We start from the raw sequence: 16,308 nt of genomic DNA on the forward strand, positions 1-16,308 counted from the left end.
ATGCTAGCAAAAAAACCAGAAATTCGATGCCGCCCACGACAATAAGAATAATCTTGAATGCGTTTACGGAAGAAATGGGCGAATGGTATGATGACATCCAGAAGAGCAACAAGAAAGCCCCGCAGCTTAACGATAGGGCAAGACCAAAACTCCACTTGTTAATATCATTGAAGGGAATAGGCATTTTGCCTTGAGACTTGAGAGAGAGAGAGAGAGAGAGAGAGGTGTTGAGGATCACGTCGCCGGTGAGACCTCTCACTGTTGGAAAGAAGAGAGAAGAAGAAGTAGAAGACAAGCAGTGAAGAGAAGAAGACAAGTCCGTCAAGAGTGAAGACTCCTTTTTCTCAAGCATACAGCTCTCACTTGCATTTATATATTCAAAAAGTAACCAGCTGAAAAGTAAATCACAAACTTATAACCCCATTGGTTAACTTAATCCACTAGTCATGTTTAACAGCCATGTATTTATATGCACGTACATGTACGATATATATATATATATGTGTGTAGATGGTAATAATAATCAAATCCGATCCTACAAGACCCGACCCGACTCGATCTCTGTGTGTGTGTGTGGAGATGGTAATAATAATCAAATCCGATCCTACAAGATCCGACCCGACTCGATCCGTATTTGACAGGTAAAACCTGATTTGACCGGGTTTCAGATTGGGTTCGGGTAAAACCTGATTTATATAAAACGGATACAGGTGTGGGTATGAGAATTCTAATACCCCACGCGTATCCGAACTCGTACCCGACCCGAAATTAAAATTATAAAAATATTTATATAATGTATATATATACTAATATGTTCTACGACTTAACAATTTAGAGTTGGAGAACATGGTTGGGTAGGGTGTTGTAAGAAAAACGAAACACAACATAAGCTTCACTTACAATTATAATTTGTTCAGAGAATAAGTTACCTCCACCATCAACAAAGCTTAATGATAATGGAGTTCATCTCAAAGTTGGTTCCACTTCCACCATTGAAGTCATTAATTTGGACGGTTTCTCATTAAAAGTCATGAAACATGATGAAGAGTACAATTTATTGAAATGTTTGGCAGCTTCCTATTCTTCGAAAAGAATAAGATAGTAACTGCATTGGCAGGGTTTTGCAGCAGCTTTGGCAGCTTCCTACTCTCTGAAAAGAATAAGGTAGTAATTGCATTGGCAGGGTTTTGCAGCTAAACCAAGACAGTCTCATTATCATCCATAAATGGGTGAAATTTTTTTAATTTTTAAATGAATATAATCACGCTCATTGAAATATATATAAAAAAATTGTAATTTTTTTCAAAAAATATATATATATATATATATATATATATAGTGATCACACTGAGCAGACATTCAATTTAGTTGTTTAATATTTGGTAGGACTATTTGTATGAAGGCCTAATTAATTTTGTTTTTTTCGTAAACATAATTTATTTAGTATATAGGTATTAGCTCGTAAAAATTTGAAACTCAATGGAGTCGCCGTTAGACCTTCTCTTGGGCGGTGATCTCAGCGGCGATGGTGGATCTCGAGGCGGTGATGATGGAGCTCGTGGTGGCGAAAAAGGTTCTCGAGGTGGTCAAGAAGCTAGTTCGAAACATGGGCAGGTGAGATCCGACGTCACTTATGCGCACGCCGCAAAAGCGCCGGCTACTTTGGAGGAACCTCATGCAGGATGGACAGTTGTTCGTCGGAAAGGCCGCAACGATGGACTTGGACGTGGTGGTAATCAGCAATTCTCCCCAGAACCGGCTCGTTGTGGTCGTTGCCTTCGTGCTGGACATGTCTCATCTGAATGCCGACATCTGACCACATGTCGTAGATGCAAGGGGTCGGGACACATCGCTGCTTATTGTCCGGTGCGATGTCCTGCAAGCCATACTAGTATGTGGAAAAAACCAAAACCAAAGGGTGCAGGGCGTCCTTCTCTCAAGTTTGAGACCAGTACAGTATCTTCTGGCGACGACGGTGTTTCATCAAAGCTACCTGTGAAACTGCATCGCTCGTCTCTTTCTTTACCATTAACCCCTGATATCATCAAAGCTAAGAACGATCTGAAAAAAGTTTTCCTTGTGACTGTGATCTCTGGCTATGTGAATGCCACTGAACTCCAATGTATCTTACCGGATGCTCTGAAGCTTGTCGGAGGAGGGACAGTGCAATGGTTTCGCGAAGATTCATACCTTCTTTCTTTGAAAGATCCTGTTGATGTGCTGAAGCTGGAAAAAATGGGAGCCTGTGAAGTCAAAGCTAGTCATGGCCCTTGTTCTCTCTTGCTTGCTCAGTGGTCTCCGGAGATTGGTTCTGTGAGTGCAGCCATAGGCTCTGGGACATGGGTGAGGGTGTGGAACTTGCCGTTCCATTGCTGGAGCTGGCCGACTGTTGTCGATGTGCTCCATCAGGTCGGTGATCTTGTCACAATTTCCAAGAGCAAAGCTGCCCCCACGGGTGTCCTACGAGCTCTCGTTCGTTTACATGGACGTTCTTCGCTTCCTCATGAAATTGAGTTTAGTGTGGGGATGCGAAAATTCTTTGTAATGGTGACCGATGAATGGGAAAGCGATCCTTTCTACTTGGCGAGCAGAACGCGTTATGTCATGCATGATAACCTCTCTCCCGGGAGTTCCTTTGATGCTGCTGCCCAGCCGCACCTCCGTTCCCATGGCAACTCTTCCACTGAGAATCCTCATGTGATCGCTGTCGCACCGTCCAACCTCCGTTACACTCACGAGATCACTGCGGCCGATAAAGGAAAGAAGATTTTGCCGGTTACTCCGATGAAGAGGAAGCGATTAAACAACTTGGAAGAAGGCTTGCAGGTCTCATCCCTGCAAGCCAGGGATTATCTCGCCACAACCGTTGAAGTTGCGAACTTGGATATTAGTGATCGTGAACTTAGATCTCGTCCGTCGGTGGTGCCGCCGGCGAGGTCAAAGACTACCGACCGCCCAAGTTCCGAGGCGTCAAAGGGTGCTGTCGTGAAGCGTTTGGAGCCGAGAATCATACATTCAGTCACGTCCGACATGCATGCCAATCATAAGACGACACGCATGGAGTGGAAGCCTGTCTGTAGGGCTGAGTCCGGTTTTAAGGGAGGTTTTATTAACCAAGACCTTGCTAATAATGGCTTAACTGATATTATTAGCATTAAAACGGATGATCATGATCCTTTACTCACTCAAACAGTGGATTCTGGTCAGCATACATGTAAATCTCTTGACATGATCCCATCTTCGTTGGATCCCACTCACACACTCAATGTGAATGCAGTGGAGACTTTTCAGTTTAGTGGTGAGGTGGACCCTAGCATAATTAACATTGGACCTGTTGTTGGTCCAAATGATGATTTCGCGCCTCCCCTTATTAATCTTCCTGGGTCTGAGAATACTTCCTCAGCGGAACTCATTCCAATTTCCGAAGCTAGTACCTTTTTACTTGACCCAGCTGATCCACCTCCTTCCATTATTATTCCTCAGGGGTTCAAATGGTACTTTACTCAAAACATGTGGACCCTTGTACCAATTGGTTTCGGGGTTAACTTGGACTCCATTCCAAGTACTGATATTGGAAATGCTAGCCCTCTCCCTGCCGCAGTTTCAGAACCTATGCCTGTAAAAGGTCCTCAACCTGAGCAACCTCTAAGATTAGTTTCTGAGGCCTTATCCTCAGCAAACTCAGGAGATGATAGTTCTGGTTCTGATTTTGCTGAGAAAGTTATGCGGCTTTTCCAAGATGGCAACTCCAGCAAATCTTGTCATCCTTCACAAGCTGACTTGCCCCAGCACACTAGGCGGAGTGGAAGACTAAAGAAACCATCTTCTAAATGGAACGAGGATGCAGGGTTTCTACCTGGACCCCCTTCTTGGGTAGTCAAAGCTATCGAACAAATCCGCCGTGACTTCCTTTGGAAAGGACCTGATATTGACAAAGCCAGGTGTAGACTGGTAAGTTGGAAACGAATTTGTAGACCTCGCGAGTTAGGAGGCTGGGGTGTGCTTAGTATTGCGGATTTCAACCTTGCCTTACTGGGTAAATGGTGGTGGAAAATAATCTCCAACTCAAATTGGTGTGGTGCTAATGTAACAAAGTACACATATTACCAGCATCACCAATACTGGAATCTCTTCCACCCACATTTTAAATCTAAGTCTTTCTTCTGGGGTGGTATTTTAAATTGCCTTCCAGCCTTTAGGAAATGCATTAAACATATTATTAATGATGGCAAATCCACTCTCTTTTGGTTTGATGGATGGTTGGGAGGCCGTGCACCCAAAGACTTATGGCCAGAAGCCTTTGCTGTATCATTAGCACCGTACGGGACTGTGAATGCCTTAGCTCCTAGTTTACGGAATTTGCTATGGGAGTTTGACCCCCACATTGATAATCTTTTAAACATGCTCAGTGGAAATTCCAATGACCTTAAATGCTGGAATTGTACTGCCAATAGTGTTTTCTCGGTCAAATCCTTCTATTCGTTCTTAATCGATGGAGGTGTTAGATGCTCTAACTCCAAAATTATTTGGAAGGGTTATTGCCCGAGGAAGGTCAAAGCTTTCACTTGGCTAGCTTGGGACAACAAAATTCTCACTCTCGAAAATCTCGCGAAAAGAAAATGCAATAAGCTCCCAACTGCTACTTGCTTGCTTTGCCTAAAGGACATTGAATCGAATGAGCATCTGTTCATTCACTGCCCGTTTACTATCCAAATCTGGGAACACTTTAGGCAGACCTTTGCCTTAGCAGACCTTCCTTCGTCTCTCTCAGACTTGTTGGGTCATTGGAGGAAGAAGCTCAGTGGGGGGAACAAGGAAACCTGGGATATCTTGTCTAGGGCCTTAATTTGGAATGTTTGGCTTGAGCGTAACAGAAGAATCTTTGATGATTGTTTTGATGATTGTTTATCTGTGATTATTAAAGTTTCTCATTTGTTTATGTTTTGGGTTTCCACAGTTCCTGAGCAGAAAAGACAAAGGCTTGAGGAGGCTTCGCATTCAGTCAAGAGGAGCCTGGAGTTTGCTGAGCCCAGGAGGGGAGAGTCTAGCAACCCCTGATCACCTTGTGTAGTTCCTAGTGGTTTCTTCCCCGCTAGGTTGCGTTATTATCTTTCTGTTCCTTTCCACATCTACTGGATCTGGTTTTCGGTCTGTTGCTGTTCTTTGGGACTGGTCGGCCTTTCTGGCTGTGTTGCTTTATGTACTTGTTTGAATCCTTTTAATAAATTGTGGTTTATCCATTTTAAAAACCTTGTAAAAAAATTTGATATTTTTACAAAAATCAAAATCCAAGAATAAACAGAGAGGGTGTACTCCCATGTCCCAACTATTCCTTTCTCATTTAGATATCTATATAATATATATAATTAGATGGATATAGATATACTTGACTGGGTTAAAGGGGTGAACCCCCCCTCTTTACGTCTCTGGGTGTGAATATATTCCAATGTACCATAAGATACATATTGTAGTGGTCTCCATTGTTACTCGGAAAAAATGAATGCGTTTTTTTAGTAGAAGCAAGACATACCCAACCTCAAAATTGCCAATGTCATATATAAATTAATGTAACCGCATTTCTTGAGTATTTGCAATGACTTAAGTTCACTTTTCACCTTTTTGGTTTCCTTTGATATATGCCATATTATATTATAGTATTTGAATTGTAATAGAAATATGATTTTATTTGGATCAACATACAAAATCAAATAAGCTTTAAAAAAACAAACGAAATGACAAATATAAAAATTAAAAAAATTCATCAAATAAAAAAGTTCTTATAAAATATAGTTATTAAAAAAATAATGAAAGGATAGTGAATCAAAAGATAAATGCAAATAAATAAATAAATAAATAAGAGCAAAACATTAAAATAAATAAATAAATAAACATCATTGTGAAAAAAAAATTGACCAATAAATAAATAATAATTTTTTGTTATGGTTTTAGCAGTGGAACCATATCTAGTGGTTGGTCACTTTTCGTGTTCTTCATCCGGTTTGAGGGGAGATTTGTTGTTTTAATGATTCTTTCAGTTTAATTGAAGTGGTTTTATTAATTTTTTAAAAAAAACCCGATCTTAGAATTAAAAAGGTGGGTAAATATTAATTAATTATTCAAACTATCCAAAAAAAAAGAAAAAACAAAATAATAGTTGAGATAATTTTTTAAAACAAAAACAGAAATTAAAAAATTATCAAAATGCAAAGCACAATCTCAACGCAATGCAAATTAAAAAAAGGAAAAAAATAAGTTGGGATTAGATTTTTAAAATTGCTTTTCGCCTGTCCTGTGATTTTAGATTTGATGGTATTTGGTGAAAACAAAAAAACTAACGCGAAAAGAAAAGAGAGGAAAAGTGAAAAAAAAATACAAACAAACAAATAAAGCAAAGCAAAGCAAAAAAGAAAAATTTAAAAAGTGTCAACATTTTCTTATTTGTAAAAAAAGAAATGTATTATATGATCCCACGAAATCAAAGCTTTGCATGCAATGTTTTCAAATTCAAAAACCTATCAAAAGCCCTATTTGATGCTCATGGACCCGGTCTCAAATATTTTGATACTACATGTGACAAACCCCATTGAATTTCATTTGCATCATCAAAAACAGCACATAGACTTTCCTCTGGATTGTTTATGCATCCTGTGATGTTAGTTAAAAGAAATTCCACTAGAAGAAGGAGAAGGGTCATGACTCATGGAAGACAACTTAATTTACTATTCCTCTTGTCCTATAGGACGACCGTCTTTGTCAACACATGCCCTTTAAATTTGTGTAAGATGATTTATAATATTTTACAAGTATCCAGTTCATTTAATATAATTAAATACTTAATTAATTTATTCGTGTAACTACTATCCTGTCTAATTTTCATAATTAATATTTTAATTAAGCTATTATGTTATACTTATATAAACATATCATCTTTTAATTTTTCAAGAGTAAAAGTGATAATTTTTAGGTTAGGATTAACATTCTCCCCAGGCTTGTTTGGATCAGCTTATAGCTGATCCAAAAGCACTTATTTCATAAGTTAAGTGCTTATGATGGTTTATTGGTGTTTGGATCAGCTTTTTTGGATAAAGTGAAAGTCGTAAAATAAGCTCAAAAACAAATTTTATTTTTATAAGTTACAAAAGACAAGACTTTTTTTATAAGACTTAACTTACTTCAAAAGATCTTTTCCCAAAAGTCTTCTACAAAAAGCCAAAAAACACTTTTTTATAAAGTTTCATCCAAAACATGTCTATAGAGGGCATGCTCAATCTGGGTTTTGAGGAGATGAAATCCCTTCTAAATCCAGTTCAATATTTTTTTTGGTACATATTCAAACATGGACATACGTAAACAAATAAAAAAACACAAAAAACAAAAAAACAAAGTCAACAAATGAAAAAGTAAAGAATAAACGGGTACAGAAGTGCACTAGGTACGATAACTTAATTAACATCTTAGGGATAAATTCCCCGTTATGCAATTTTTGAGAGGAGAACGAAAGATAATACTCACACAAAGCTCTTACATAGAGATTTTGAACATAAATTATAATCTGAAATGTTTAAACTTGAGAACTTTCAATCACAATTATAAGCAATTACTATTGAAATAACCCACGGTTTAAAAAAAATATATCAAATGGGCCTTAGTGATAAAGTTGGAGTTGATTGCGAATATTTGAAGAGAAAAATTAAAATAAAATAAATAACATAAAGTCAAAATTAGATTGGTTGAAACTGGGTTCACATAAATTTCAAAACATGGATTATTTGAGGCAAACACATCGATGGCGGTGTGAGGCATGTGTCATTCATGAAAACGTGAAGCTTAGTAAAAAGGAGTTGAGTGATGAATTATTTATGTAGTTTTAAGATGTAACTAACGCATTTTTAAGATTAAAACAATCAAAACGCACATTCACTTATAAAATTAATGAGAATCACCTTTGGTTTTTACGTTTTAAATTATATACATGCATTAAGACTGACTCGTAATTAAAAGAATAAAAAATTTTTTCGCAAGTGTTTCTCTCAAAAAAAAAAAAAGAGTTATAGTTCGGCATTATTTATTTTAATATATTATTTAGGAGTTTTAGTTGGTGATCAGAACTCAATGTATTGAAATCTATCATCTAGACGGAAAAAAATCATATACTTATATATAATTGATTATTTGAGAAGTGTTTTTAAAGTTATTGTATAATTAAACCATCATTTTGTGGTCACGCAGCAAGTGAACCGGGATACACCTCAATTTTATTGACCTCGACAATCAAATCATGTCATTGAATAGTGGCCAAAGTTTATGAAGCCAAGCAGGTGAAAGAGTTTTTTTTTACAATAAAAATTGTGAAATATCACTTGTGTAACCAAATGAAAAATTCTTTTTGTTTATATGTAGAAATATATATATATATATATATTATGATATTAGAAATAAAAAGATCCTATTACGGCTTTAAATTATGAAAAGGTGTCGATAGCAATTATAGTATATTACTTTTATATTTATATTTTATATTTATATTAGTTTTGCCCAGATTGAATAAAATTCCTAAATCTGTTCATGTTTGGATACTTAGTGGCACAGACTTGAAATTCTTTACGTAGAAAGATATTGAGAGTTATTATCGAATCTAGCAAAAATAAAATTCAACGGTTGTAATTGATTAAATTATTATACAAGTATGATTGAACGGTTCAATACTATGCTCATGTTTATAAGCATAACAATTTGACTGAAATAATTATGTTATTGTGGTAGCACAATAAAGACCGTTAGATTCCCATCAAACGATTGAGGATAAACGTTCGTAGAAAACGCACACTCATAATATATATAAATATATATATATAATATATAATTTTATGGAATACATAAACCATTTTTTAATAAAAATCAATGGAAAAGTTTTATATCACTATTTGACTCTCTCTCTCTCTCTCTCTCTGAAATGAATCAGCAGAAGGAAATAAAAATAAAAAATAAAAAACAAGGGACCAAAACAAAATCACGAGGAAATATTTATAGTTGCAGGGCATACAATACATGATTTTTCAGGTCACACAAAAAAACATATGCAATGAGCATGTATAATTTGGAAAGTGTAATTTATGATTTTCATTAGAAAATGAGCTTTTTCACAAAAGTGAAGTTAAAATTTCATCCATCCCCTGCAAATCAACAAACAAGAACCCCTTCACGAGCTCATTCAGGAGAAGACAATAATAACAACAACAGTGGTGGGAGTAAACACATCAACCATTACAGAAAGTAGTTTCCTTCCAATTCCAGGAAGAAAATGGTGACGATCTTTCTTGTATACATACAAATCAAAATGGAATTAAACCATGATTTGTGGTTCACATGCTTCAAATGGCGTAAATCCGGCTTATATCGGAGTCAGATAATTCTGAATTATGGTGCCATGAGTTTGAACCGCTCCTCCTTGATGACTTCTCCCTTTTCTTGATTTTTCGGCTTCTTTTGGACTTTACAACATAGTAAGTCATGGTGCCAAGCACACCAGCCATGATCAGACCACCTACCAATGTTACTAAGATTGCTGCCCACTGGAAATGCCGACCAACCACGATGTATGAAGAAGCAATGAAAGCAACAGTAGTGCATACGGATGCGAGCCACATCAACTTGTTGATCACCTCCACAACCCTTCTCTCAGATTTCGTCTCACCCCTAACAAGAGTTATCTGAACCACAACAACAGCCAATGAGGTAAACAGAGCGACAGCATTGAAGACAAAAAAAATCTTGAAAGAAGCCTTATTGATGGCCACCGCAACTCCATCATCATGAGTACCACCCGGCACAGTGAAGATAGCAGCAAAGGCAACTGTGGCAAAAAGAACAGCAACCACAGTTACAGAATTTGTGGCATTATTAATGCCTTCACGATGGAGTTTCCTGAGCTCCTTAGCAATACCATGCACATTCTTATTGGTCTTCCTTGTCTGCTCTAGCTGTGTATGGACATCCTTCTTAATCTCAGTCACTGTCTTTCGCAACTCATCTCTAGGCTGATTCAGTTCATTTGCTCTGACAGCACCAAACCGTGCCAAACATTCCTTAATCTCTGCAGAATCTTCAGAGAGCGGTAATGCTTCAGCAATGTCATAGGCTGTTTTGTGTTCCCTATTCAGTGCATTTACATGGGTGTCTGGAAGGCTTAAAAGAAAATTTACAATCTGCATAAAAGAACAACAACCTTAGTAAGACCACCTAAATCAAGTTATAATTCTTTAAGCAAGATCAATTCACCTGGGAAAAATCAAAGTCATCCACTAGAAAAGAGAACCAGATTCAATCATAAAGTAGAAAAGAGAATCAGATTCATGGACAGCAATATTGTTGCACTTGGAAGCTATAGGATGTCATCACAAATACAAAATTAAAACTATTGAAGCTCTCCAAATAAACTAACAGATTATAAAGATGCGCAACTCACTGATATTCATTCAATTAACAAAATTGGCAGACTGAAGAGAAGAGAAATTAGCTCAAAACGATGATTTTTTTAATCACAAGATTACTCTCTTCAAAAAGCCAAAGTGAAGAAATGAAATGTGAGAGGTGGTACCATCCTTCGAAAAAAAATTACGAGAAAGAAAATCACAAAACCACAGCCACAGAGGCCACAGAAATTATAGCAAATACTTCAGAACAAATGTCAGCATCAGGATATAACAATGGGGATCTTATCAGGGATGATATAAATCACATGAGGCATTCTCACAAGATTCATTTAAAGCTATATCCGGCTACCAACAAATGGACAGCAAGTCATACCTCCGCTCTTTTTTTCCTTGTTGCCACATGTAATGCTGTGTTCCCGTATTTGTCAGGCAGCATAACAATAGCAGGATCTGCATCCACAAGAGCTTGCACAACAGCAGAACTTGTTCCCTTCACTGCCATGTTGAATGCAGTTTGCCCTTTCTTGTCAGTCGCTCGAGCAAGTTGTGGATCCTTATCAAGCAATGCTTTCGCAATCTCTACATGTCCTTGACGGGCCGCAAAATGCAAAGCATTTTTCCCATTGGCTTTAGCTAACTCAACCATGCTAGAGTCTTTTGCCAATAACAGATTAACAACCTCAGTGTGCCCCCTTGTAGCAGCGGTGATTAGGGGAGTCGCATTTGATGGACCAAATGTCCTACATAGCGTTGGGTCATGGTCCAAAAGCACCTGAACAATGGCTGCACGTAATTAGTCAGTTATGATGATCATGTTGACAAAATACAACAATGATAAAAAAGAGAACTGCAATACATACAACACCAGTAAGATAATAGCAAAGTAAAATCCCATAGAAAGAGTTCAATTGCAAAATAAATCATAAAATCTCAACAATAACCAACTCAGTAGCCAAAGCATAATATTTTTGCACTCCTAATAATTTACGAATTAACATGCAAATGATCTCAACAGGAAAAGAAAGCTTTTCCAGATTGCATGAATCAAACAAAAGACTTTGTTCTATCAAGTGTAACAAAGACATGCAAATCTCTAACAGTCACCGCATGCACTAATGCAAGGAGAAAAAAAAACCAAAATTTCAGCCATCAAGGAGAAGAGGAGAACCATATCATCCATAGAGCCCTCACCATAATCCAAAAAAGTTACTTTTTTTTTCTAATCAAGATCAACAATCTAATCTAGCATTAAATAAAAAGGTAAACCAGAAACAAACAAGAACATCAAAATATGACTGATGAGCACACAAGATATATGAGAAAAATGGTGAAGATCACTGCTCACCCGTTTGGCCTTCCCTAACAGCTGCATGAAACGCGTCATAACCCGAGCGGTTCTTCCTCGCGATGCTCTCCCTATCCGAGTACTTCAACAGCTCCACTACAACATCAATGAATCCCCTCTCAGCAGCGATGAAAAGCGCCGTCTCCTCCACCTCGTTGACCTCGTTGACAACAGCGGACCGGATCTCCGCGACCTCAGCGTCAAAGTCAGCACCCCCAGAAGTGCCCATCATCTGCGCATCGATCTCGCTCAGGATCTGACGCACGGCGGCGAGGTCCCCACGCTGGGCAGCGATGTGTAGCTCCGTATCGTTGTGCCTCCCCGTCACCTGCTTCACATACTTCTTCTTCCCCGCCTGATCCATCCGCTTCCCCGAGTTCGACAGCACCAAGGCCGGTGCCGCCGTCGGGGACGGCCCCGGAGACGGCAACGGCGATACCCCAGCAACGCTCGGCGACTGGCTCGCCTGCCCAATCTCCAGATCCTTCTCTCCTACTACCAACCAAAAAAAAAACCAAATTTTCATTGAAAAAACGATCAAAAACATCAAATTGAGCTAGAATCAGGGAAATCGGGCATACCTTTCTTGATTTGGAGTTCCATTCCGAAGTGGGAGAGGGGTATTGGCGCGGCTAGGGTTAGGGTTTTTGAAGGAAAGCAAAAGGGAATTGAGCTGGCGACATTGAGAGAGGGATCGATGAAGGTGGAGGAGAAAACTCAAGTCATCGAATTTTCATTGTTTTTTTAAAAATTTTTTAATTTATTTTTTTAATTATAAGCCTTTTTTTCTTTTTTTATGGTAATAAATTTATTTAAAAGAAACAAATATGAACAATGGGATGTGGCGATTGGTAATTGGGCCCACTTTGATCGTTGATAGAGTCTCGAGATGTGACATAAATGAGATGAATGGTTGTGATTGGATCAAATAGGGAAGAATGCTGTTTGGAACGAAACAGCGGATGTTTCTACGCGTTGACGCCGCCGGGTCCCGCTTGAGTTGGCTTTCATATGTTTTTTTCCTAATGACGTGTTTTGTCGCTTTGTTGTTTATAAGAATGGGTGATTAACTACTAAAATTTAATTAAGTGTGAGGAGTTTGCCGTTGAAATTATTAATGTTTTTTTTTGAGATTGTTTATGGAGGTTCAACTAATCCAGCTTTGTAAATGCATTATATAGCCCGTTTATTCAGTGAAAAATTATTTTGACCGTATTTTTTAAAATACAATAAGTATATATATTATGAATGTATATAAGTATAGAATAATCTCAATAAATACTTGTGTTTTTACCTTGTATTAATTTTGAAGTTCGATCTCGTGTTCTTTTTAAAATGAATATATTTAGTACGTACATATAGCATCAACCTTAAATATATTTGATATATTAAATTATTGGATATAGACTAAAAGACCAGACAATTGATTCAATTCAAACAAATTTCTTTGATAGGAAATATGAGTTTTGACATTATTAATGATGTTTTCGGTTGTATGACTTTAATAATCTCCAAACTAGTTTTTGGAGAAAAATTCTCAATTTTTTTTCTCAATAAACTTTGTGGTTTATCCACTTTAATAATTATTTTTAAATTAAAAATATTTTTAGTATTAGATTTGTTCCCGGACTGGACTACCCACCCAAATTTAAAGATTTGCTCAAAAATTAAGAGACTTTGGTTAAACATATAACACTTGGGCCTTAACAAAGACGGGGCTCATTTGAAAAATAGATTATTTTTTTATTTTAAATATTTTTGGCTGGATCCAATTGGGCCCAACCCAAATTATATAAAAATAAAATAAATAAAACTATTATTTATAATTATTTACAATAAAGCTATTAATAATTTATTTTATGCATAATTTAAATTTATTAAAATCTAGTACAATTAAAAAAATTTTATTAAAACTCACTTGAATTTAATTTGTTATAAATTATTTGTGCTTTAAATTTTATCTGTTCAAAATATAAAAATATTAATATTATTTGCATGCATGACAAGCATGTCTACTATTAATCTAAACTTCGGACTAGCCATAACACATATACTTCGTACATAATCAAAGAAATTTTATCTAGATATATGTATATATTAAGTTTTGTAAATTAATTATATTCTCCTCATTGCAAATTAGTCAAAAAAAAATAAAGTATATCAAAGAACTTGTAGCCTAGCGGTACCCCGGGTCCCCTCGTTGGAGGAGACACGAGTTCGATTCCCCCTGACCGCGCTCCCCAGTTTCAAGAGGGTGAGAATGTTGTAGCAATTCCAACCCCCCCCTCCGCGTACGCCCCTGAGAATTGGCGCTTGTCGCCCTACATAAAAGAAGTATATATATATTAGATAAAATATTTAAATCAATGGTGTAATGAGCAAAAGATTTCATATTCCGCCCCCAATGTTTATATTACCCTCTGTTGAGTTGGTAATTATATATATTATCATTACTTTGTTTAAATTCCTAGAGTCATCTAATATTGTCCCAATGAAAAACCACCTATGTCATGTGATGTGATGACAGGTGGATAGAGGAAATTTTAAATATTAAAAAAAATTCATATCTATTTGTGGATTAACAAATATCCAACACTTATCCATAGTGACAGATAATATTAACCAATAAATAAAGGAAAAACTACCTTTCAAATCGCATTTAAAAATATTAAATTAAGAGATAATAAAATAATTATCCGTATTTAGATATATTATTGTTTTAATAAAATAAATAGAACAAAATAAAATAAAATATTTATAATAGTGTCTGGTAGTTCAATTTTTGGCGGTTGGGTCCTTAGATGAAATAGTAGTGTAAACTTTTTAATAGGAACTAGGTTAAGGGATCTTTGGAAAAGTTATGGAATCAGCCAATAAATTACTCTCCCATTTTTTATCTATCACAAATTTATTTATGTTCTTTTTATTTATTATTTTTTAATTAAAAAAACATTTATTATTATTTTTTTTAAAATTATCCTTATACACTATTTAATTTTAATGCTCACTTTAAAAAAATATATATTATGCAGGTTATGTGTTTAAAAATATGAATGGTCTTTGAAAAAAAAATATAGACACGAAATAACCAAATCCATAGCAAGCATGGCTATTACTAGTCTAAAGTTTGAATTAGTTATAGATACAAAATTTCCACACATAGTGAAAGGAATTTTATCTATATTATGAATATATTGATTTTTTTGCAAATTAGTTATGCTTTAATCTTTGCAAATTAGTAAAAAAAACATATATATATATATATATATAAAATAAACTATTTAATATAAAAATTTATTTAAATTAAAATTTAAAAATAATTTAACTACCTAATAATATCAAAGAAGCAAAGCGGGAGAGAAGAAAACAAGAGAGAAAGAATCAACAAAGATATAAAATGTGAATATCAGATTAAAAACTAAAAAAAGATATCTAAATAGTTTATCCACCTTTTCACAAAAAAAAAAAACTAAAAACTAAAAAAATAAAAGTTTTTCCTTAACAGATTTTTATATCAGTTTTTTTTATATAAATTATTATATTGCGGATATAATTAATAAAATAAAATAATAGGATAAACTTATTATATCTTATGTGTCTATTTATTTTAGTGGACTTTCAAATAAGAAGATAAAAATTATATATATATAAATAACAGCTTATCACTTTATCTCTTTTAACACATCTTGTTGACCAAACGGATCTTATATATTATAATTAAGATGTACCATCCTCAATTTACTCTCTCAGTTTCTGATCATTAGAATGGAACGATTAATGGCGACGCCGATAAAATTTAAAGCTAAGGTAGCAATTGGTCTACACTTCTCTTCTCATGCATTACTAGGAATATTTTTCCTAATATTCAACAGTCTTACAAGAGCTGTGGTCATGAGCATCATTCTTGGGTTGGGAGCGGTAATGTTTTTGGCCTTCCTTATTGTACTCTATGCAATTGCATTAGACGGCTTGAAAATCATGGCAGGCATCAAAGATAATGGTATGCATGAAGTTGAGGATTTTGGTTTAGTGGCATTGTTTGGTGGTGGTGGTCCTTGATATATATATATATATATATATATATATATATTCATGTCAACGTCAGAGTTCTTGCTATGATTAACTTAGGTTTAGGGTGATTTTAGAAATCTTTAATTTGTTTTTCATTGTAAATGCAGCACAAAGTCTTGCACGTACCACAATAAGACGGAACTTTGAGTTTTTTATGGGTCTCATGTAGAGGCAACGAATATCAAGTCGACGGATTCTTATGAGAGGCCCTCACAAAACACAGGGACTAGTTTTCGATTCAATAGACATTTTATTCTATATATCTTCGTTTATCTTAATAAATATGGTTTATCTATATTTTTTTAAAAGATTTGCACGTTATCTTGAATTTTAATGACAATAAATTACGGCTCAAAATTTCATAAGTTTTGTTTTCACATCATCTGTCTGATCATGTCCGATTAACTAACTATATATGAGTGATGTTCATGTAGACAAATACATAAATAGATTAATTTT

The 16,308-nt window shown here is 35.6% G+C and overlaps 1 protein-coding gene across 2 annotated transcripts; it reads right to left on the minus strand.

Annotated features, from left to right (window-relative positions):
• Positions 1-9,095: 9,095 nt before the first annotated feature.
• LOC120264601 (ankyrin repeat-containing protein ITN1-like) lies at positions 9,096-12,512 on the minus strand. 2 transcript variants are annotated; one of them, XM_039272424.1, is made up of 4 exons: positions 12,360-12,512; positions 11,779-12,270; positions 10,807-11,216; positions 9,096-10,205 (listed from the first exon to the last, which is right to left on the minus strand). In XM_039272424.1, the coding sequence occupies exons 1-4, from the start codon at positions 12,379-12,381 to the stop codon at positions 9,372-9,374; spliced, it is 1,758 nt and encodes a 585-aa protein (XP_039128358.1). In that variant the 5' UTR covers positions 12,382-12,512; the 3' UTR covers positions 9,096-9,371. The 2 variants fall into 2 exon arrangements, with proteins under 2 accessions (XP_039128358.1, XP_039128357.1); XM_039272423.1 differs by having other exon boundaries at positions 11,779-12,273.
• Between the last annotated feature and the right edge of the window lie 3,796 nt (positions 12,513-16,308).

This window comes from Dioscorea cayenensis, chromosome 7 (assembly GCF_009730915.1).
Source record: "Dioscorea cayenensis subsp. rotundata cultivar TDr96_F1 chromosome 7, TDr96_F1_v2_PseudoChromosome.rev07_lg8_w22 25.fasta, whole genome shotgun sequence".
NCBI lineage: Eukaryota > Viridiplantae > Streptophyta > Magnoliopsida > Dioscoreales > Dioscoreaceae > Dioscorea > Dioscorea cayenensis.

Bases quoted from the DNA above. Each gene is read 5' to 3' on its own strand.
- LOC120264601 (XM_039272423.1), bottom strand. From the start codon at position 12,381: ATGGAACTCCAAATCAAGAAAG. The intron at 12,274-12,359 runs GTATGCCCGATT...TTTGGTTGGTAG, and splicing joins GGAACTCCAAATCAAGAAAG to TAGGAGAGAAGGATCTGGAG. The intron at 10,206-10,806 runs GTATGACTTGCT...TCTTTTATGCAG, and splicing joins CAAGGAAAAAAAGAGCGGAG to ATTGTAAATTTTCTTTTAAG.